The 22,758-nt window shown below is 36.3% G+C and overlaps 1 protein-coding gene across 3 annotated transcripts in view; it reads left to right on the top strand.

The window, feature by feature from the left end:
• gnao1a (guanine nucleotide binding protein (G protein), alpha activating activity polypeptide O, a) overlaps positions 1-18,772 on the top strand; it is a 113,957-nt gene extending 95,185 nt beyond the window's left edge. Inside the window, exons 5-8 of one of the 3 annotated variants that reach the window (XM_016521741.1) lie at positions 4,698-4,826; positions 5,829-5,958; positions 9,665-9,818; positions 10,701-11,812. In XM_016521741.1, the coding sequence (XP_016377227.1) occupies positions 4,698-4,826; positions 5,829-5,958; positions 9,665-9,818; positions 10,701-10,888 (601 nt within the window). In that variant the 3' untranslated portion in view covers positions 10,889-11,812. Of the gene's footprint in view, positions 1-4,697; positions 4,827-5,828; positions 5,959-9,664; positions 9,819-10,700; positions 11,813-14,981; positions 15,136-16,490 lie in introns of those variants that run through there. The other 2 variants (XM_016521742.1, XM_016521740.1) reach the window with 2 other exon arrangements.
• The last annotated feature ends 3,986 nt before the right edge of the window (positions 18,773-22,758 follow it).

The raw sequence follows: 22,758 nt of genomic DNA on the forward strand, positions 1-22,758 counted from the left end.
TATGGCAAGCAAAACATATCTGTATTTAAAGTCTAATAGTTTTACACTAGAGTTTATTAGACAGTTAAAATACCTAAAGGGATAATTCACTCAAAAATTCTGTCATCATTTACTATTCTTTTATGTTGTAGACAAAGGATAAGATTTTGAAAAATGTCTGTGTGTTTGGGTGTGTGTGTGTTTTGTGTTCCACAGAGGAAAGAAAACCATATAGGTTTTTGAAACGACTCATTATTTTCATTTTTTGGGTGAACTATCCCTTTTAAGCAACAGCATGCTAATTCCAGAGGTCAAGTCTCCCTTATTTCTTTGACAATCTATATTAATTATAACACTGTACTACAATTTCCTTAAGAATCAGTGAATAGGCTCATTGTAGCGTTCTTGCAGCACCCAGAATTTCAGACCTTTTTGTTACCACAATAAATGTGCTAACAATGTCTCCAATGCCCTGTAGTTCTTTTTCCTGCACATCTTTCTGTCTCTCTCTCCATGATGGGGAGCAGCAGACAGCAGGCAGGCCGCTGAGAGGTGTTGCCAGGCAGAACACTCAAGCAGCAGCAGGAAACAGAGGGAGAAAGAAAGAAAGATGGTGTATGAGAGAGAGAGAGGGAGCAGGGGGAAGGGCAGAGCTGGCAAGCAGCCTGAGTGGTAGAGAGATACGAGTTTCCCATACTAAAAGGAGAGAGAGAAGTGAAGAAACCCTACAGCACAACCCCGCCCGCATGTCCATTAGGCCTAAAACGACGGAGTGAAGTCCACGTAGCGTGTTGCCGTATTTATAAAAGATTTACAATAGTACATACAGCTACTCCTCAGAACACCATCAGGGCATTGAGTGCATAGGAGATAATAAAAAAACAATTAGCACTGCTGCGAATATCAAAATGCGCTTGCGCACATGTAGACTTGTACACAAAAGCACACAATTCTTCCTTAATGTGTATATTCTCTGCACCTACGGCCAACTAAACAGGCATAGATTTGAAATGCATTATGATATTATTTTGTGATACACATAGGCAAATATAAATGTGTGTAAATGCTTTTTTGGAATAATTAGGATTTTTTATATAAAAAAATAAATAAAAAATAAGTCTCTTATGCCCACCAAAGCTGCATTTATTTGATCAAAATACTGTAAAAAACGTATTTTAAAAAAGTAATATTGTAAAATCCTATTATAGTTAAAAACTCAAGTTTTCTATTTTCATATATTTTAATATGTATTTTATTTCTGTAGTATCAAAATGTATTTTTCAGCAGCCATTACCTCAGTCTTTAGTGCCACTTCATCTTTCAGAAATGTTTGGTGCTCCAGAATTACGAATTATTATTTGAACTGCTCAAATATTAATAGTGGTTCTTATTATTATCATCAGTTTTTAAGACTTTGGCAGCTTAATATTGTTGTGGAAACCATGATACATTCTTTGATGAATAGAAATCTTTTGTAATATTATAAATGTCTTGATGGTCACTTTTAAACAAAAATAGTATGAAATTGTTCATGAAGTACAGTATTTGGCATATATATATATATATATATATAATATTATTATAGTAAAAAAAAAAAAAAAGGCTTATGGAAATACTCAGTTAACATAGATGCCCTAAATCTGCTATTTGTTAATAGACAAACTATGCTGAGAGGGACGCGTGCACAGCTAACAGATACAGGTCACAAAGGAAGATGCCCCAGAGAGAGAGAGTGAGGTAGCACTAACACTATCAAAGAGAAGAGATTAAAAATAATGTCAGTGGATGGTTATCCTTATTAGTGCTGTTCAAGTGATGTCTCATTTGAGACTATGTCCTATGAGAGCAGTTCATACTTGAGTACTTAAGTTCATTCTGTGTCAGGTACTACTGTAGACTTGAGTTAAGTGCCACTAAGCAATCATGCAAACCAAAAGCACCACTATTAAACATTAATACAACTTAGCAAGTTACAGTCACAGCAACAGCACCCTCTAGAGTCAGTGTGGTGAACCACAGGAAAAGAAATATGCAAAATACATATGAATATGTTTTATTGATGGTATATTCTTTCCATATAGGACTTAGAATATACAGTGGGACATCTGAGAATTGTATTCCAATGAAACCAATTTAGGCATTATATTAATATCCTAGTAACAGTGCAGAATCTTCAATTTACGTCATATAATTTCTCTGTTTTAACATTTTCAAAATGCTAAAACTTTCAGTTTGTTTCCAGGTTTAAAATAGATTCTGTTTTCCAGATCTTCCCATTGGTCTGAGATTTTTGGACCTCTCATGTCACAGACCTTGCCCTCACTTCCTGTCTTAATTCTTTTATTTTTATTTTTCAGCCTCTTTCTACTCTCTTCCCCCATTTTGGGCCTTATATCAGTTGCAGCCTGTGTCTGTATCAGCTGCTGAATCTGACTCCGTGTCACTACATCTGTGGATACTTGGCACAGGACATTTCACATTATTATCAGACATTTAACTGCTGTTTATCACTGAATCATTTTAAAATTAGTGTTTAGTTAGGCTGCATGTTATTGTATGTGGAATTATTTGCTGGAGAGGATGTTATGAGGTCAGAAGTACGTATGCGTAGCCAGGGACAGTGTAAGGGGGAGGAGACAAATGAGTCACAGAAAAATTAATGAAATAATTAAATGTAGCGCTCAATATGGCGGCTGTAGGGCGTCCCACCTTTCAGTGTCATTTGCCATTTTCATACACTTGTTTGTTTACTCAGGATTTCACACATTAGCTAGACCGACCTGAAGAGTACAGGGATTTTTAAGCTCGATTTGAGGTGGAGAAGCTGAATTTATGGTGTCGTTGACAGATTTGAATATAATATTGCCTAATATTATAATATTGACTATAATATTAATAACATTTTTGTGGAAACTGACACATTTTTTCAGGATTCTTTGATTAATAGAAACTTAAGTAGAACAGCTTTTATTTGAAATGGTAATCTTTTGTATCATTATAAATCCCTTTCCTGTTGCTTTTAATTAATTAATTGTATCCTTGCTAAATAAAAGTATTTATGCCATTAATACTTCCATTAATCAAGTATTAGATTAAAAAAATCTTACTAACCCCAAACATTACTGTACATAGAATTTAGCTGTGTAGCTATAGGAGGAATTTCGTTTTAAAGGGACTTTGGTGTAGTTGAGCGCTGAAGACAGTAGCGACAGCGGAATGTTCACATTTCCCTGAAGAATTCTGCAGCAACCAAGGAAACCTTCAACTGCAACATCACTTTGCCACAGATGGACAGGAAAGGAGGGATAGAAGAAAGAGAGAGAAGCAAAAAATAAAGGGAAAGAGCAGCATGTACTCCTAAGCATACAAGATATAATTACACAGGGTACAAAATGAAAAATCGAACTGATCCGGAATGATAGTTGTTTAAGAACCAAATAATTTTCCAGCGGTAATTTCCCTCTAAATGTGTCAAAACATTTTTGGAATTGCATGTTGATGTAATCATCCATTAGTGTCTACTGTCTACCAGTATTACCAGCCAAAGGCTTTGATGGATGTTTCGGCGTCTTGCAGTACTCAACCTTCAATTCAACTGGCATCCAATTTGGAGGCACACATATTTCACTGTTTCTTTCATCTGGAAGATAAATGACATCCACAGCCTTGGAGAATATGCATCACGCATTGTTGAAAAGCAGGCTCGGTCCTCCCTGTCTGCTTGCATCACTGTTGCGTTTTGAAGAGGGATAGTGTGTGCACGTGTGTGTCAGCTGTGAGTGGCACAAGAAGGATGTTTAATGTTTTATTCTGACCTATACTTTATGCCCTGTAGTCTGATTGACTTCCTGTGTCTAAGATTGTGACTTTAGTGAGATGGGCTCTCATCTGATTTGATGAATCTATTATATGAAAAGCAGTCATTTTTCTGTCAGAGCATAAATGAGAAACTGTCAACAAAAGATGACGGGGGAGATCACTAAGAATTACTTTTTGTAATACGTTTGGCACTTGTGCTGAGCAAAGCTGCATTTATTTGATCAAAGATACAGTAATATTGTTAAATAATATTACAATTTAAATAAACGTTTTATAGTTTTAAAATGTAATTTATTCCTGTGATGGCAAAGTTGAGTTTTCAGCAGTCATTACTCCAGGCTTCAGTGTCACATGATCCTTCAGACATCATTTTTGTGGAGACATTTTGTAGTGATAAGTAACAAAAAAAACGGAGCATGTATTTGTAACATTATACTGTAAATGCCTTTACTGACACTTTTGATCAATTTAATGCATGCTTGATGAATGAAAGTATTTTCATTTCTTTCTTAGTTTTAGTGCAAGCTATAAGTCTAATGTATATTGAAAAGATGTTTTTTTTTGGCTGAAAAAAATAATGGAAGTTACTGTATTTAAATATAGGACAACACCATTCGAGTGCATTTAACACCCAACTATTCAACTATTTTGTGGCTGGTTAGTGAATAAAATACAGGATTTTGTGCTGAAATACTGTTTTTCATTGTTTAGTGTATTCACAAACACTCTTTTAAGAGATTGATTTATGATATTTTTATGCATTAAGAAATAAAAACAACACACTCTGGATTTCCTTGGTTGAAAAGCTACTAGTATCACTTTTCTACTTCATGTGAATGGCAGTTTCTGTGAAAAACTGTGGGTCCTAACTGACATTCCTTCTTTCTTTCTTCCTTCAGTTACTTAGACAGTTTAGATCGGATCGGTGCTGCAGACTACCAGCCCACAGAGCAGGACATTCTGCGAACTCGAGTGAAGACCACCGGGATTGTAGAAACCCACTTCACCTTCAAGAACCTGCACTTCAGGTGAGACTGATTGGCGTGTCATTTATGCATCGGAATGTACGGCGTGTAATTCAGAGCCTTGCGCCGGCTTTTAGATTACTACAGTTTTGATCATTTTCATGATTCATAATTGGGCCATGTTTCAGATGAAAAAAGTCTGATCTAATATATGTAGCAAAAAGTGTTTTAACTCACGTTACAACTGGAGTGGTTGTAGACCGAGATTAATGCAGATGGATATCTCCAAACACCGACATAATCTCACTTCATATCTTCTCCTCATTCACAGGGTTTTTTACACTCTCTCAGCTGATGGCACGTGAAAACAGAAGACTAAAATAAAAGTGTTGATGGGAGATAGATAGACAGATCTGCCACCAGTATTATGAAGACAGATTTAGAAACAAACCATACTGTTACAGCAGAAGCTAGCATTTTCGTAGAAAAGGGCAGGACCTCAGTTGACAGCTGAATTACATGTTCAATCTGAAGCAGATACTAGTATCTGAATGACACATCAGCTAATGATATTAAGTAAAAATAATTACAGATTTAAGATTTAGGGCTTATTAAAGCATAGTCATATAACAGTCTCAACAAGTATAATCATAATTGACACAAAGGCTGCATTTATTTGATCAAAAAACATTAAAACAGTAATACTGTGAAATATTATTACAGTGTTTCCTCTGTTAACATTTTTTAAATGTAATTTATTCCTGTGATGGCAAAGGTAAATTTTCAGCAGCTTCAATCTTCAATGTCACATGATCCCTTTTTGTGGAAACTGTGATAGTTTTTTCAGGATTCTTTGATGAATAGAAAGTTCAAATGAACAGCATTTATTGGAAATCTTTTTTAACATTATAAATGTCTTTAATGTTTTACTTTTGATTAATTTAATGTGTCCTTGGCTGAATGAAAGTATTCATTTCTTGAAAAAAATGTACTGAACGGTAATGTTGCTTGCATGATGCAGTGCACTATTGTGTTCTGAGCTTATGCTGAGTTGTGTCCACTCAGGCTGTTTGATGTGGGAGGTCAGAGGTCTGAGAGGAAGAAATGGATCCACTGCTTTGAGGATGTGACCGCCATTATCTTCTGTGTGGCTCTGAGTGGATACGACCAGGTGCTCCATGAAGACGAGACCACGGTGAGCACTAAATACACACTCACACGCAGAGACACAAACACGCACATCTGTGCTTAAGCTCTGACACACACAGACTCAATTGCATGCACACACTCAGCGTCTGTGTTTCATATACACTCAAGTGTGCACACTTAACACACTAACAAAAATGATTTATGGGTATTTGAACGTTTTCTCATGCTTTAAAAGAGCTGCCTCGGATAAGATTATCTTAAAGACTTCAAATCTTGATGGACACCACTGCTGTAACTACATGGTGCAGTCTACATGATCTTCATCCACTGTTGAACACTGTAATTGCAATTATGTTGCCATTCAAGTGAACAAGATATGCTGTGTGATCATTCACTGCCTTATAATTAAAACAGGGCAACATTTTTTGTTTAGCCGGTTTTTAGACATTTTTAAGGTCAGTAGTATTGATAAAATAGGCCTCCATTGTGAACTCCCACACTAATCGGCACATAGGTAATGCTTATGCTGTATGTGTCATCTTGTGCGTACTGTAAAATTCTTAAAAATAGTAAATAATAGTGAAAAAATAATAATATCATTATTAGCATTTGTATTTATTTCATTATTATTGGCATTCAGTTTTGTAAGCCTGTTGGAGATGAGCTGCTTGCAAACATGCTCTAAAATATGGGTGGCCTGGGTTTGAATCATGAGTCATGTTTTGATGCCCCAAACACTGTACCATCAAATTTAAGCCAAATTTAATTAAAAACAAAACAATTATTTGGATAAGTCTAATAATGGCATAGCTTTGAGTATTGTAGCTGTCATGTCTGTGTTGCAAATTCTTATCCTCTGCTAACTAGCCGCGCGCAATAATGGTTTCTCAGAGTGCTGGGGTTCCCACTGGGGCATGAATGAATAATATGGTTGCATGTGTCTGGAAATTTTCCATTTTTTTATGTTTTTGCAACACGTTTAGTAACTTCTTGTCTTAAAGTCATGTGTTGAGGTCGGCATGTAGGCTGAGTGGAGTGTTTTGTCTCCTGATGTTGTCATTAGTTTAACAGGCACTTTGCTCACCATGTCCATTTCTCATAGACAACATGAGATGACATACACATAAGTATATTCAATTTAGCAGTTTAAAAATACTAAATAAAGGGAACTGCAATTAAGTTGACATAGTGTAATAAAAGTAATAAAATAAAATAAAAAATGTATAAAGTTAATAAACTGTATTTAAACATTATATATGCAAATAGCCCGTAAAAGATCTATACAGGTGGAGCTGGGGAAGGTGGAGGGTTTCAAAGGAACTCTGAAAGCGCGCTGCAAAAGGCTCTAGTGAATGCTAACTATCCATTTAAATATAAAGCAGCAAGCTCATTGGCTGTGTATGCAGCATGAACCAATCAGCTTGTGCCAAGTAGTTTAACGCTGTGAATATCATTAGTTTGAGTTAAGGGCCCATTTGCCTGCGCCAACTAGAGTTTCAGGACAGAACTTGCCATTAAGTAGACAAGTTCAACACAAAGCCATTCAAACTTCTTTTTAAGTTCTGTGAACCCTTTTACAGTGTCCTTTAAAAGAAAAAAACAAAGAATTATTAATGTCCCCACGCTATTGATTGATTCTGTGACTGTGCCAATTGATTCATGGCAGGTGTGATGAGTCATGCTTGGACGTCTGTGTGTGACACAGGCCTCAGATCTGCCCAGACACACTCTCTCTTGACAAACTCTGATAAGAGAATTTTTACAACATCAGAGGGATTTACGGTTACGCGTTTTGGACATAGGAGGGCTTTTATGGCTAGAAAAGTGGCTCCCCATAAATACAGCAACTCTCAGGCGCCCATATTCACCTGATCTATGGAAGCGATAAAAAACGAAGACAGATTCTATTATTCTGTAAGAAAGTCCTGGCGAAACAAATGGACAGAGATAAACACACATACAGATCCTGTCTCCTGTCAGTGATCGTCCATTCAGCGCTCTATCAGTGTTTATGCATTTGCCGTCTGACATTCTGTCCCGACCTTCTCTCCTGTGCACCCGGTGGCCTTTCCTCCTCCGTTTCAACACAGACATGCATTTATTTTCTTCAAACACTGTGCGTTCCTTCAAGTTTGACCCGCGTCAGACTTTTGTTTAGAGCTGTTGTTTTCTTCATTTGTGACAACGCATGGACCGATTCTGCATTGCTCCACTGTTGTTTAGCATTTTAGTGTGTGTGTTTGTACGTGTGAGTACCAACAGCAGTGGTATCTGGGGGTGGGATATGTGAGTGAAGTGGTGAAGTGTTGGGTTCTGGTGCATGTCCGGTTCCGCTCGGCTGCTCCCGTGGCCTCCAGCGGCCACCTCTGCATTTGCGTCTCTCCTTCAAAACATCTCAGCTGCTCTCCTGTCATCTCTCGCCATCGGCTTTCTTCTCTAACCAATCGCTAAACAATCCAGCCCAGCTCTACAGGCGGCCCTTCCACAGGTATGAAATGATCATTACCAACCTCAGTTGAAGCACATACTAACAAGAGCTGGAAGCAGTAGGCTTTATGTTGTGCTGTAAATTAAACTGATAGAAAAATGAAAGGCAAAAATTTAAATTCTGTTATCATTTCAATTAAATTCTCTACACACTGTAAAAATGATTTTTTGAAGCTGTAAATAAAATGTATGCTTATCTTATTTGCAAATAATATTTATATAATAAGATTATTGGAGTATGTTTTACAAGAATATACTATTTCTGTCTTTCTACTTAAAAATGTACTAGCAATTTTTATGTAAAAATTGTTTTAAAGTAAATCCTACACCGTTTTTTTCAATGCATCCATACAGTGAAAGTCAGTGGGTTCAGATGTTGTTTTGGACCCCATTGACTTTAATTGTATGGATGAAAATCTTGCTTTGTCTTTCACAGATGAAAGAATGTCATACAGAATTTTCATTTTTGGTGAACTACCCCTTTAAATGTTTGCTTGTTTCTGATATATGCTAGTTTCAGTCACTAAATTATATCAGATATTCTAGATGCATTGCTGGTTCTTTCCAAAACCTCAATTTTTAATTGGTTGTTGCTGGCTAAAGTGATCGGCTGACCTCGTTCTTTCCAGTTTCCTCCTAAAATGATCGGACGCATCAAAGAGAGAGTCACTGCTTCCAACTCTGAATAAATTAGCATTCAGATGACAAACAAATAATGAGCAGAATCATAATTTATTAATTGCATATGAAAATAAGGACAGTGTATATCTTTATCATTTTCTCATTATAATTAACATGAGATTCATTGTATACCATCATGATGAGATAAGTAATTAATTTCTTAGGTAGCAGAATATGTTTAATTTCCTTTTCTGGCTTCTTGGCTCTTTGTTAAATTTCCTTTCTTTTTTCTGTTCATGTCTCACTTCATATTCTAATTTTGCACTCAAAGTGTGATTGCACCTGAATGTGTGTGTGAGCGTGGATAAGAGCGAGTGTGTGTATGTGGGTTTACTTAGCTGTAATTTGGGGATAATTTTGTGAGCTAAATCTGTATATATAATCTAAATATATGATTTTATTGTTTATTTTATTATTTTAAAAATGCTAAAATATTTATTTTAAAGGTTGGATTATGCATGTGTAAGATAATATTTAAAAAAACATAATAAATATGTCCCATTTATAGCTGAGTAAATATGTATGTCTGTTTTTGTGGATGCACGTCTGTAAATGATGTTGATGTCTTATGTTTCTTTCTGCAGAACCGCATGCACGAGTCCTTGAAGCTGTTTGACAGCATCTGCAACAACAAATGGTTCACAAACACCTCCATCATTCTCTTTCTCAACAAGAAGGACATATTTGAGGAGAAAATTAAGAAATCTCCCTTAAGTATCTGCTTCCCAGAGTACACAGGTAAACTCATTATACTGGTGTTAAGAAATGCTTGCAAAGGAAGAAAGACAAAATAACTGATGAGGAGAGGATTGTAGAATAACACTCTCCAGAAGCCAATTAGCACAATAAATCTTCAGGAGAAGAACCATCCTGTTATTTTATTCCTTGTGGATGGATTCACACCCCTAATCTGGACAGCCTACATTTCTGTATTTTCCAGCAATGAGGGGAAAACAGCCAAAACAGTCACCTGCTATTCCCCGTTCATTTTTTTTTTTATAACTCTTGAGCTTTTCATCCTTCTCCATAGCTGCTCTTAAACATTTCCTCACCTGTTATACTGAATGATATATGGAAGACAGGCTGCACAAACAATCACAAATAAGTCTGAGAGACAGAGAGATCTTTCCTGAGAATGTGCTGAGTAACTGTAGTCAGGGAAAAATTGCCTGAAGAAATTTTCGCTGCCTGAGGGAAAAAAATTTCTACAAAAATGATTTTTGCAAAAATAAATACTTTTGCTCAGTATTTTTCTTCTGGTGTCTGAAGTTTTGATGCCTTTGAATATATATTCAAATATATATATACAGTATATAAGAATATATCTTTGAATATATATATAATCTCTATGTTAGTAGTAAATTATTTTATTACTTTGTAAAAAAAATCATATATGTGCATGCTGCTGTTTTTTTTTTAATGTTTTTGTTTTTAGTTTTTAGTTTTAGTGTTCAGTTTCCAATTTACATTTACCACCATTGTTTTTATTCTTTTTTTTGCTCCCCTTTGCAAATTTTATTTTATTTTAAAAAATTGCCTATTTTTTTGTATCACAATTTTTTGCCTCCCTCACTGTTTTCTTTTATTTACTATTTCTTATTTACTCATCCTGTGCTGCAGGTTCAGACACGTTCATGGAAGTTGTGGACTACATTCAGTCCCAGTACGAGATTAAGAACAAGTCAGTCGACAAGGAGGTCTACTCACACATCACCTGTGCTACAGACACAAACAACATTCAGTTTGTCTTCGACGCTGTCACCGATGTCATCATCGCTAACAACCTGCGCTTCTGTGGCCTTTACTAACCCACAGTGAGGCCCAGCTCTTACACAACCCCAGAATACAGTGTCAACTGTTATCAGATATGACATTTTGTCTTTGTTTTATACTTTTAAATGTCTCCACTTGTGTCTGCCAGGTCATTTGATGGCCTTTTATAAGGTGAGAACTAACTAAAATCTGGCGATAGATCTCACAGAGCTGTTCTTTAATTTATGTGCTAAATTTAAACCAAAGGTCTGAACTCAACTATTGATTTTGGTACATTGTTACAAATACAGGAATGTGCTTTGAATGTCCTTCCTGACACCTTCCTGGTGTGTTAGAGAGAGGTCAGGAGATATTTTAAAGTAAAAATTGGTGCCAAACTACTTCCTACTTTTTCCTGAGCTTAATAGTAAAGTCTGACATATTCGTTTGTCCTTATTACACAGTATGAAGATAAATAATTCCAGATTCAAGGAGGTTATATGGCAATATTTTAAATTCCCATGACTATGTAAGTGGCACTATAATGATGTTCTATACACATGTATTATTTTCAAATGAATGCATAATGGGATATGAATTTCAGTGAATATTCACAAGCTGGCTCATATTACATGTGTTCTGAGTTGGCATCAATCTCAGAGTGTTGATGAAACACTAGGCTTGACATTTACTTGGCATTTAGAAAAGAGTGCAAATGTCCGATGCCCTGAGCCAAACCACAAAAATGTTAGCCTCTTAGCATCCCAAAAAACAACAGGAGGTGTTACTCCTCAAAATTGGATTTTGGACCTTTTAAACCAGACACCATGGACATTCCAAAGATTCAAAATCTGTCTTATTTGTTTTTAGCTTATTGCATTTTGAGAACAGACAAAGCTGATTATAACTACATAGAAATAGATAATAACTAGATTTGTACCACATACATATCTGATGCAGCTCTATATATATACTCTACATTAAAGTTTGGGGTCAGCAAGATTTTTTTTAACACAGCTGCATCTTTTATATGATCAGAAAAGACATTAATATTCATATTTATATATATTTAACGTTTCTATTTTAATATATTTAAAATGCATTATATTCCTGTGATGGAAATGCTACAGTACATTTCATCATTCATTACTCCATTCTTCAGTGTCACATGATCCTTCAGAAATCATTCTAATATGCTGATGTGGTGCTTAAGAAATACTGTTTTATTATTATTGTCAATGTTCAAAACAGTTGTGCAGCTTAATATTTTTATGGAAACTATGACTCATTTTTTAGGATTCTTTGATGAAAAGAAAGTTAATAACAGCAGTTATTTGAAATATAATTTTTGTAACAATGTAATAGTCTTTACTGATCCATTTAATGCATCATTGCTGAATAGAAGTATTAATTATTTTTAAAAAAGATACTGACCCCAAACTTTTGAATGGTACACACACACACATAAGAATCACATGCACATATGCAGCAACTGGAGTAGTATGATTCATATTCAGTAATAGAATCACAGAGCTGTCTCACCAGACCACACATTGTCTGCTGTTTTGTTTGTAGTTCAGTCTATGTTATACTATCCTGCTTGATTGCTGGTCACAGTATGCAGTAGTGCAGTACACCTAGTCATATCTAGGGGTAGTTATTTGAAATAGAATTTTTGTAACAATGTAATAGTCTTTACTGATCCATTTAATGCATCATTGCTGAATAGAAGTATTAATTATTTTTTAAAAAGATACTGACCCCAAACTTTTGAATGGTACACACACACACATAAGAATCACATGCACATATGCAGCAACTGGAGTAGTATGCTTCATATTCAGTAATAGAATCACAGAGCTGTCTCACCAGACCACACATTGTCTGCTGTTTTGTTTGTAGTTCAGTCTATGTTATACTATCCTGCTTGATTGCTGGTCACAGTATGCAGTAGTGCAGTACACCTAGTCATATCTAGGGGTGAGACTGAATGTAACAGGTACTGAATGGACCGGAGCTGAAAAGACTCTTTGGTCTGATGAGCTGTTGCTTTCAGTAGGCAAGACACGTGCATTGCATTGAACTCGGACCCTGGCCTGCTTTGAGTCTCTGTGTATGTGAAAATACAGATCTGTAATTGACAGTAATTCACAGTGCCATATATGCTTTGGATGTTTGCTGCTATATGTGTACACAGTGCTTCTTAATATTCACCTCTCCTTAGGATCACTTTAGTCAATGTGTGAATTATACCGTGACTTTCAGGGAGGTTGACTTTTAAATGATTTTTGCCTTTCGTTTTTTAATGTCTGATAAAGTATTTTTAAGCTTGTGCAACACATTGTAATTTGGCAGCAGAAGCACAGTATGACTAAATTATCTGAAAGACCCTGTGGAGTCCTATATATATATATATATATTGCATTTATTTTAATGAGACTTCCTTAACCTTTTGCTTTGACTGTTTATGAGAGGTTCAAGCTTCATAATATGTGACCCTGGACCACAAAACCAGTCATAAGTTGCACGGGGATATTTGTAGCAATAGCCAAAAATACACTGTATGGGTCAAAATTATCGATTTTTCTTTTATGCCAAAAATCATTAGGATATTAAGTAAAGATCATGTTCCATGAAGATATTTTGTCAAAACTTAATTTTTGATTAGTAATATGCATTGCTAAGAACTTCCTTTGGAGAACTTTAAAGGCGATTTTCTCAGTATTTTGATTTTTTTGCACCCTCAGATTCCAGATATTCAAATAGTTGTATCTCGGCCAAATATTGTCCTATCCTAACAAACCATACATTAATGGAAAGCTTATTTATTCAGCTTTTATGTGATTTATACATCTCAATTTAAAAAAATTGGCCCTTATAACTGGTTTTGTGGTCCAGGGTCACATATGCACCCAGACTAAAGTAAAATATTAAGGGAAAATATTTTCTGATGTTTAAACCTACTGTTAATCTGTGAGAAATATGATTGAATTTAATTGTTCGCTTCAGACAGCCAAAAGACAGTGATTCCTTTCATAAACCAAAAGCCAAAACACATACTATCTGAAGGTTTGCTTGATGTAAAACATGCTGAATTGTGCCAACTATGAACAGTTATGTGTTATTATAAGGCCAGTGTCAGTACTAAGCACCTTTCAGCCATTGTTCAGGTCCATTGATGGTCATTTTTCATACATTTAGAGAGTGTATATGTAGCTGCATAGTGACTTTCATTCTAATAAAGAGTATAAAGGGAAAGCAGTATAATTTTTAGTAAACTCCTTTGACCTTAATCCCAGTTTGATGGGCCATAAAATTTGGATTATGATTTTAAATAATGACGAGTAACGAGACAGCTGGCTAATGCACGTCAATTGTCAGCTCAGACACGTGTAATTAGGTCAGTGGCCAAGGTAAAGAAACTCAAGGGTAATTGAGTCTGTCCGTTGCTGAGGGGCAAAAGCCAATTTGTTCCCTGGCTTGTAGCTGCAGTACAAATAACTGTTGGTGATGTATCCAGACTCCTTTCATCAGACTGACTAATGTGATAAGTTCAAGCGGTACATTTTGCTAATGTAGCATAATTTACTTGAAATTGTGCTTAAATTTGAAATTGTGAGTTTCATTGTAGTGTTTAATTCATATTTGATTCTGATTAAATACAGAAGGACCCGGCAGACATGCTCTCCCATCACACATATTACTGTTATCTCACCGTCCATCACTTTTTGTTTGTTTGTTTTTGTCAAACTGCTGTAATTATTGTTTGTATGTGTGTCTCACTGCTGTGATTATTTATTGAACAATGGATGTCTATTTATATGACATGAATGAATAAAGTACTTGTGAAATCCGTTGTGTGGCATTCATTTTCGAGTCCTGCATCTTCTGCAAGTAAACACAGAATCTCTGTATAATTAGAATCTTTGTGGTGAATCATCACTATTGGATTGAGCAGATATTAATAATTACACCAAACTTATGTAGGTTGAAACAATAGCTTCTTTCTTTGCTTTTTGTGGGCTTCAGCTACTGTAGTTGCTTATCTTGACTGTTGCTGTATGTATTTCTCCACTAAACGTTTCTGGTTTTTCTGTCCGCCTCTTTTTCTCTGTCTATCCTCCATTCTGGTTTCTTCTCCTCTTGCAGAATCGCATGCACGAGTCTCTTATGCTGTTCGATTCCATCTGTAACAACAAATTCTTCATTGACACATCCATCATTCTCTTCCTCAACAAGAAAGACCTATTCGCTGAAAAGATCAAGAAATCTGCCCTGAGTATCTGTTTCCCTGAGTACACAGGTAAGAATGTTGTTCTTCCTGTTGTTAAAAAGCCTGTAAAAATGTACAGGTTTTAACTCTGGTAACACCGTTGCATTAGAACAGAAGGATGTTTGTGATTGGTCAGGTCAGGCTTAGTGATGTCAAAAACCCATTAGTTTGGATTCACAGTATGAACTCTAGACTACATTTTGAAGGCACTGTAACATGGGAGGTAAAGGATGGAGCAGTAGCTGAATCTTGCGTGTGCAGTCATGGGTAAAAGGTGGGCACAGACTCAGAGGGATGTCTGCAGGTCTGTCAAACTCTCTTCACGGCAGAATACAATTCACTGCCTCCGTTAGACCCGTTCCTGTTCAGCAGCACCCCCAGTGTTGCTTTTCACATACAGTGGCCACAAAAAGCATTTGGACACTGAAATCACAATTAAGTATCTCAATATATTGTGCAAATCTGAGACAAAAATATTTTGACAATTACAATGTTAACATTAATAAAGCTGTCTCCACATCTTGATATATTGTTCAGAATTAAGACAAAAGTACTTGGACAAGTATAGTATATGTATAAACTAATATATAAATTATTAAACAGTTTACAATATCTCAGCATCTTGATATTTTGTTCAAACTTAATACAGTAGCATTTTGACAATTAAAGTGCATGTAATTAAATAAAATGTGCAAATTGATTATAATGAACTTGTATAATTAATTAACCTAATTATAAATTAATAAGTAAATGGTTAAATTATTGAACAGTATAATTAACATCTTAATATATTGTTCGAAAACACAGTACTTGTATATGCAAGTATATGTAATTAAATTTGTCAATTAATTATAATTAACTAAAGTTAAGCAATAAATGTAATTATAAGTTGATAAATGCAATATCTCAGCATCTTGATATATTGTTCAATATTGTTTATGTCCATAATATGATAAAGTCCGTCTGTGGTTACTTAGGACACCTGAGAAAAGCATCGCCTAGTATTAGATCTTGTTTTGATTTTTTTTTTTTTTCTAATGAAATGAAACTTAGACATTTTAAGTGTGACTTAAAAAGTTCAAAAGTGTTCAAATAATTTTGATCTAAATGGTCTCAAACATAACCAAGATACAGCAGCTTCTCAATGGGACTTTTGCTTCATAAGGAGCCAAGTTAAAGAATGCATGGCTATTAGAGAACGGAAGAGAAGAGACATTTGTGAATGTCAGAAGTCACCGAGGTCATTTTAAATATTGGGTTAATGAGCGTTTTGAGTGACAAGCACAAAGCCGATTTGAAGATCAGAGTGCCACTTTTATGTCATTTTTATTTTTGGCATAATATCAGTTCTCACATACTCATTTGATCTCTGTCTCCCTCGGTAGGTCCAAACACCTATGACGATGCAGCTGCTTACATCCAAGCACAATTTGAAAGCAAGAACCGCTCGCCTAATAAGGAGATCTACTGTCACATGACCTGTGCCACGGATACAGGAAACATCCAGGTGGTGTTCGATGCCGTGACCGACATCATCATCGCCAACAACCTGCGAGGCTGCGGCTTGTACTGAGGCCCGCCCCTTCCCTCCCGAGCCACTTCTTTGGAAATGATTATTATTGAAAATGCAAGTTGGTAAATAATGATAATGATAATTTTAAAATAGGCATATACAAATATATAAATATATTATATATATATATGAAATGTTTTTAGTTTGTCTTTCAAAGAGCTGCCAACAGAACTGATTTCTTATAGAAACCCAGCCTTTATGGTTTTAGAACAAAGTTGGGACCTTTTTAGTGTTGTTTTTGTTTTTCTTTGCTGTTGTACGTCTCGTTCTCCCCGTTTTCCACTGTGTCTTTATCGTTTTAACTAAACAACCCTCATTTTTTTTTGTGATATATGTATTTCTTTGACTTTTTTTTTATGTTTTATGTCATTGTATGTATATTTATTACACGAATATCAGTCAGGAGGGATGACCTGTACATGTTTGCCTGGCTACATGAATTTACTTTGACGATAATGTGACGATAGCTAAATCCACGGTTATGCTAGTCTTGAGCACTACGGTTCAAGTCAGTTGTAGCGTGTCCTTGTTTCGGATTTTGAATCACTGTAGTACCGTTCGATATCGTAGAGATATCTTACGTTTCGTCTCTACCCATCCCCGTCACTTCCGTAGGTCAGCTCTCTGGGGAAGGGCCCGGGCCGCTTGGCTTGCGACCCCGGGGCCTGTCGAACCAGTACGATGATTGCAAGTGTCATATCAGTGCCAACCTTCTGAGAATGACGTGTCTGGGAATAGTACTAGAAACGCTAGGTCACTGTTATGAGAACTTATTAACATTTGTCTTGTAAGGAACTTTTACTTTTGTATTGTTGTTGATTAATTTATTAATTTATTTATTGATCATCTGTCCCGCACACTTCCTTTGTACTTACTACACCTCGTCCATTCTTCTACCTCTCGTCCGTTGTCACCCTTCCCTCTTCATTCCTTCTTTTCCCTAGGTTTCTTCCTGTTTTAGTTGGCTGGGTATTGGAGTCCCCGTCACTGATAGCATGACCCCTCAGCCTTTGTATAAAGAAACAGCTAACTGCTTCACATAGCTAATGGTGCGAAAATAAAGAATAAAACACAAAATAAAAAGAACAAAAAAAGAGGAAAAAAAGAAAAAAACGGAAAAGACAGACAGAGCAAAAAGAATGGGCATCATGTGGGCGGGGTTTAGGGGGTGGGCGGGTAGATGTGGGGCTCAGGGAAATGATGTGGAGGCTTGCAGACGAAGGTCATTGGGCTGTCAGTCTTTGTAGAAAGCTGTAGATCCTCCAATTCTAGAATCTTTACGAGTAGAAATAATTGAAAAAAAAAACGGAAAAAAAACCCGATGACAATAATATCAAACGATGAAGACGATGACGACGACGATGATGATAACAACACCAATATCAATGATTATTCTGTAATATTATTAAAGGTATATTTCTTGTGCTTTGTAGCTACAGAACTTTTTTTCCCCTCTCTTCCCCTTTTTTAAAAAAAAAAAAAAAAGAATTTTGCAAGGGTTCCTGTGATCCACTCTTGAAACGTTCTTACTGACTTACCCATGTTGATGTTGATGAACTGTACCGATTCTTTTTGCCTGTTCGCCCTGCATTGCAATGTCTTTACTTAGCCTGAATTACAGTATATGTATTGATTTTTTATTTGTTTGATTTTTTTGAACGAACCACTTTTTGGTGGCACGGCTCCGCCCCCGGCGCCGGAGAGGGCGGGGCTGTGCACGGCTGTACAGATTCATGCGCTTTCTCTTGGTTTTTTGAGAATTGTACTCAAACACCTTCCAGGTCTGCATAGAAAAGCACAGCTCTCACCTATCACACGTAGATTTGGAAAAATGTATCTCTCCTCCCTCTCTGCCTTCTCAGTTTAAAATTCAAAGAGAACAAAAAAAAAACTGTAAAAATACCTACACCACCATTGATTTTGATTCTCCTTCCCTTCTTTTTTTAATCCTTTCTTTTTCTCTCCAAGTGAATGCTTTTGTGCTGCTTTTTCTCCCTCTTTAGTGAATGGTTGTTCTTTCATGTGGGATGTTCGTGCTGGAAAACCAATCGAATGTAGTGTTTACATTAAAAGCCACAGTTTTCATGACTACAACCTGGAGCTTTTCGCTTTTGATTGTTATTCATTCCATTGCTAAACTGCATTGTCGTTTATGTATTTCACCGATTGCTCAAATGAATGAGGCCTCCAATGAGACGATACAGATACCATCAGAGATCAGTTAGCGTATGAACGAAAAGATGCGTTAAGGTAAACTTATCCACCATTAATCCAATACTAAAAGGACAGACAGTATTCACATGATTAAATGTAAGGTGATCTGTTTCAATTCAACATAAAGTACTGCAACCTAGTCACCAAAGTGTGCTATATTTACTGTCAACATCTTAGTATGCAATACAGGGGACATGGAGGTAGTGTGCTTGAATCCCAAGGGAAATAGTTATGTCTCTGTGCCTCTTAAGTGTGTCTTCAGACGGTTCTGGAGAGAGAAGGAGAAGCTCAGTCACTCTATACCACAGCTTCAAAAGAGGAAGCGCCACTTTGTGCCAGTCTGATTGGATGATAATTGCAATGAGAGCTTCACATATGGAAAGAGAGGGAGAGAAAATGAGAGGAAGAGTTTGTGTGTGTTAAGATAGCAGGATGAAATGCAGACTATGATGGGAAACTGCAGAGGTAATTAGGTATTGACCCTGTCCACCCAACTCAACACAAAGGCTTTGTATAGCTACAGTGAAGAAAGACTCTGCCTCAGTGACACCAATTATATATATATATATATACTACCGTAGAAATTTGAGGATAGTTTTTTAATGTTTTTTGAAGGAAGTCGCTTATGCTCAACAAGGCAAAATATAGTAAAAACGGCAATATTCTGAAATATTATTACAAATTTAAATTGTTTCTATTTTAATACATTTTAAAATGTAATTTATTCCTGTGATGGTAAAGCTGAATTTTCAGCATCATTTCTCCAGTTTTCAGTGTCACATTAGCATTCTAATATGCTGATTTGGTGCTGAAGAGACATTTTTAATTATTAATATTTAAAACAGTTGTGTTGCTTAATATTTATGTGGAAACCCTGATACATTTTTTCCAGGATTCTTTGATGAATACAAAGTTCAAAAGAATGACATTCATTTAAAACAGAAATATTTTGTTACATAAATGTCTTTACTGTTTACTTTTATTCAACTTAATGTATCATTGCTGAATAAATGTAGACATTTCTTTAAAAAAATCGTACTGACCCCAAACATTTGAACAGTAGTGTGTATATATTAAATATATATTTTTTGCATATTACTAGCCACAGTAATATATTAGTATTTTTACCTCATCAAACAATTTGCCTTAAATTGATGGCAATAAGGCAACAGAAAGAGACAGAAACCGATGAAGTGACCAGATGATGAACGGTGGGCCACAATGGAAAGAAGGGGAAATGTCCTCCCCCCTCTTCTGGCGGTGACAGGTATAGCTTCCTTTTTTCCCCCTTTTTTTTTGTGCCTTCCATAGGAATAACAACCATCTAAAGAAGTTGAAAGCTCTGCTCAACTCAGTAGGTTTAGATTGTGCCAGGTGCATGAGGGCCACCAAAAGGCCTACAGCAGAACTGCTAAATGGACAATGAAATTGTAATATAAAATTACTGGATTCTATTTGGTCACATTATCTGAGTATCACTTATAGTTGACAGTACAGCTCACTGTGATGTTGAAGAATTTTGTAACCACACAATGAGTCAGTGTAGTGTCTTGGTATGCCCTAAAATTCAATCCCAGGACCTTGTCCCTATCAGCTATTTTTCCACAAACATACACACACACACAAGTTATTTATAGTGCAGCACCATCATCTGCCTGTTGCTAGGAGACGGCCGGGTGCAGATTTCCTCAGTATGCAATACCTAATGCTTTCATCACTGCTAATTTTATGTATTTTGTCACAAATTTTATAGTATGAATTTGTTATTTCACACTGCATAAAACCATTCAGTCTCTGCACGGGCACAAAGCAGTAATTCAAATTATTTTGTTCCAAACACATTATGCATCAAGCTGACAACCTTCTGTATAATAATGGACATTGTGCTAAAGAGAGTGAGAGCGTGTAAGATAAAAAGGAAGTGGTGTATGTGTGTGTGGTGATGGTGAGTAATGAGATGGCCGGCACAAAATGCTGATAAAATTTCTGTCACAAAGGTCAAGACCCCAAAGCCGCTGTTGCCATGGAAACTGCATCTTTTACTCCTGTATCTCATCACTTCTGGAATGATGCCGTCTGTTCGGTGCAATTTACCTGTTCTTCTCGCAATGACACTTCTAGAAAAACCTCTGGACTCTGTAATCAGGATGCAAACACCGTAATCCTTGAAGTACATCTTTGAAAAGAGTACATCGATAAATAGAGAGTTACAAACTCATCACATAGGATTTGTCTAATAATTATCTAGTAATTATGAGGTTCCGTATAAGTCAAAAGGCTAGTTACACAAATGTGTTTCCTCTAGAGACTGTACATTGTTTACATTTATATAGTTTATTAATTACAACATTTGTTGACCAGAACAACAGTGTGATATTTTTGTGTTTCATAATTAGATAGATAGATAGATTTTATTAGTTTGGTTGTGTGTATGAAAATAACACAATGATAGAAAACACAATGAGCAATAGAAGAAAACACGCGATCAAGCCCGCCCTCTGGTGGACAGATCCGGAACTGAAATAGTCCCATCAACTCGACCTCACCGACAGACGGTCACAGTGACATTTTATTTTCTCATATATTTTCTCTCCCAAATATACCTGATTATAAAAGGAAGACCTACATGTGAATGCAGAAGTCACAAGTCACTATACAAAGCACGTTAAAATGCTTGCGGATGGGGTTAGTTTTCTGCAAATGTCATGACATAAACATTTGGCCTCTTTTAGACAGCAAACGTGACGCAAAGTAAGATTTTATGTCCACTCTGAAATAAACCGAGCCTCACATAGGCTCTCTCACCGTTGGCGACTCGCGAATAATAACACTGAAGAACAGACGGTCATATTTCAGGCGGGAAACATACTCCCGCCTGAAATCTGAGAGTGTTTTCAACTGTAGTTATTTTGCTTTGTCTCAATGAGCGATTCGCCTGAGTCGGGAAGACTGACTGACTGACGGACACCAGTGCCAAACTCGGGAGGTCTAGCCGTCTGACCTTGCTGCACCCCCTTCGGTTTCCTCAGGGCACGAGTCCAGCAGCGACAACTGTCACCAGCGTCTAGCGCCGTTTACGCGCAGTGCGCGTGAGAACCGGGAGAGCCGTGGAGATTCGGTAACAGCGTTAATCATCTCAGGCGCTCAAACTGCTGCTGATTCTCAGTCACTGACGTCGCCTTCTGAGAGCAGCCTAGTGTGTGTGTGTGTGTGTGTGTGTGTGTGTGTGTAAATACAGCACGCAGACGCGAACTCACACAGATAGACAACACTGATTCTTGAGTAAACTGCTGGAACAAAAAAGACTAACAAATAGACATTTATGTCTACAGTATCAATTAATTTTTTTTAAAATTTATCTTCAACATGTTCAAAGTTTATCACCTTGGGAGCAAGTTTATCCTTATCTATGGGTCAACACCAGCTGATGCAAAAATAGTAGCTAGCCTATTTATATTTTAAAATATTATTTAGGCCTATATGTAATTTTGGTCACACTTTATTTTAAGGTCCAATTCTCGCTATAAACAAACCATTAACTACGACTTTTGCCTCAATAAACTCCTATTTGCTGCTTATTAGTTAGTAAGGTAGATGTTAAGTTTATGTATTGGGTAGGATTAGGGATGTAGTGTAGAATATGGTCATGCAGAATATGTGCTTTATAAGTACTAATAAATAGCAAATCTGTTAAAGTGCCCCTATTATGGATTTTTGAGAATTACCTTTCATGCAGTGTGTAACACAGCTCTAAGTTAATGAAAACATCCTGCAAAGTTTTAAATCTGAAAGTGCACCGTCTATAAAGTTATTGTCTCTCAAATGAAAGAGTCGACTCTGAATTATTGAAAGAGTCGTTTTTAAAA

Source organism: Sinocyclocheilus rhinocerous, unplaced genomic scaffold (genome assembly GCF_001515625.1).
Source record: "Sinocyclocheilus rhinocerous isolate Xijiao unplaced genomic scaffold, SAMN03320098_v1.1 scaffold1110, whole genome shotgun sequence".
Classification (NCBI taxonomy): Eukaryota; Metazoa; Chordata; class Actinopteri; order Cypriniformes; family Cyprinidae; genus Sinocyclocheilus; species Sinocyclocheilus rhinocerous.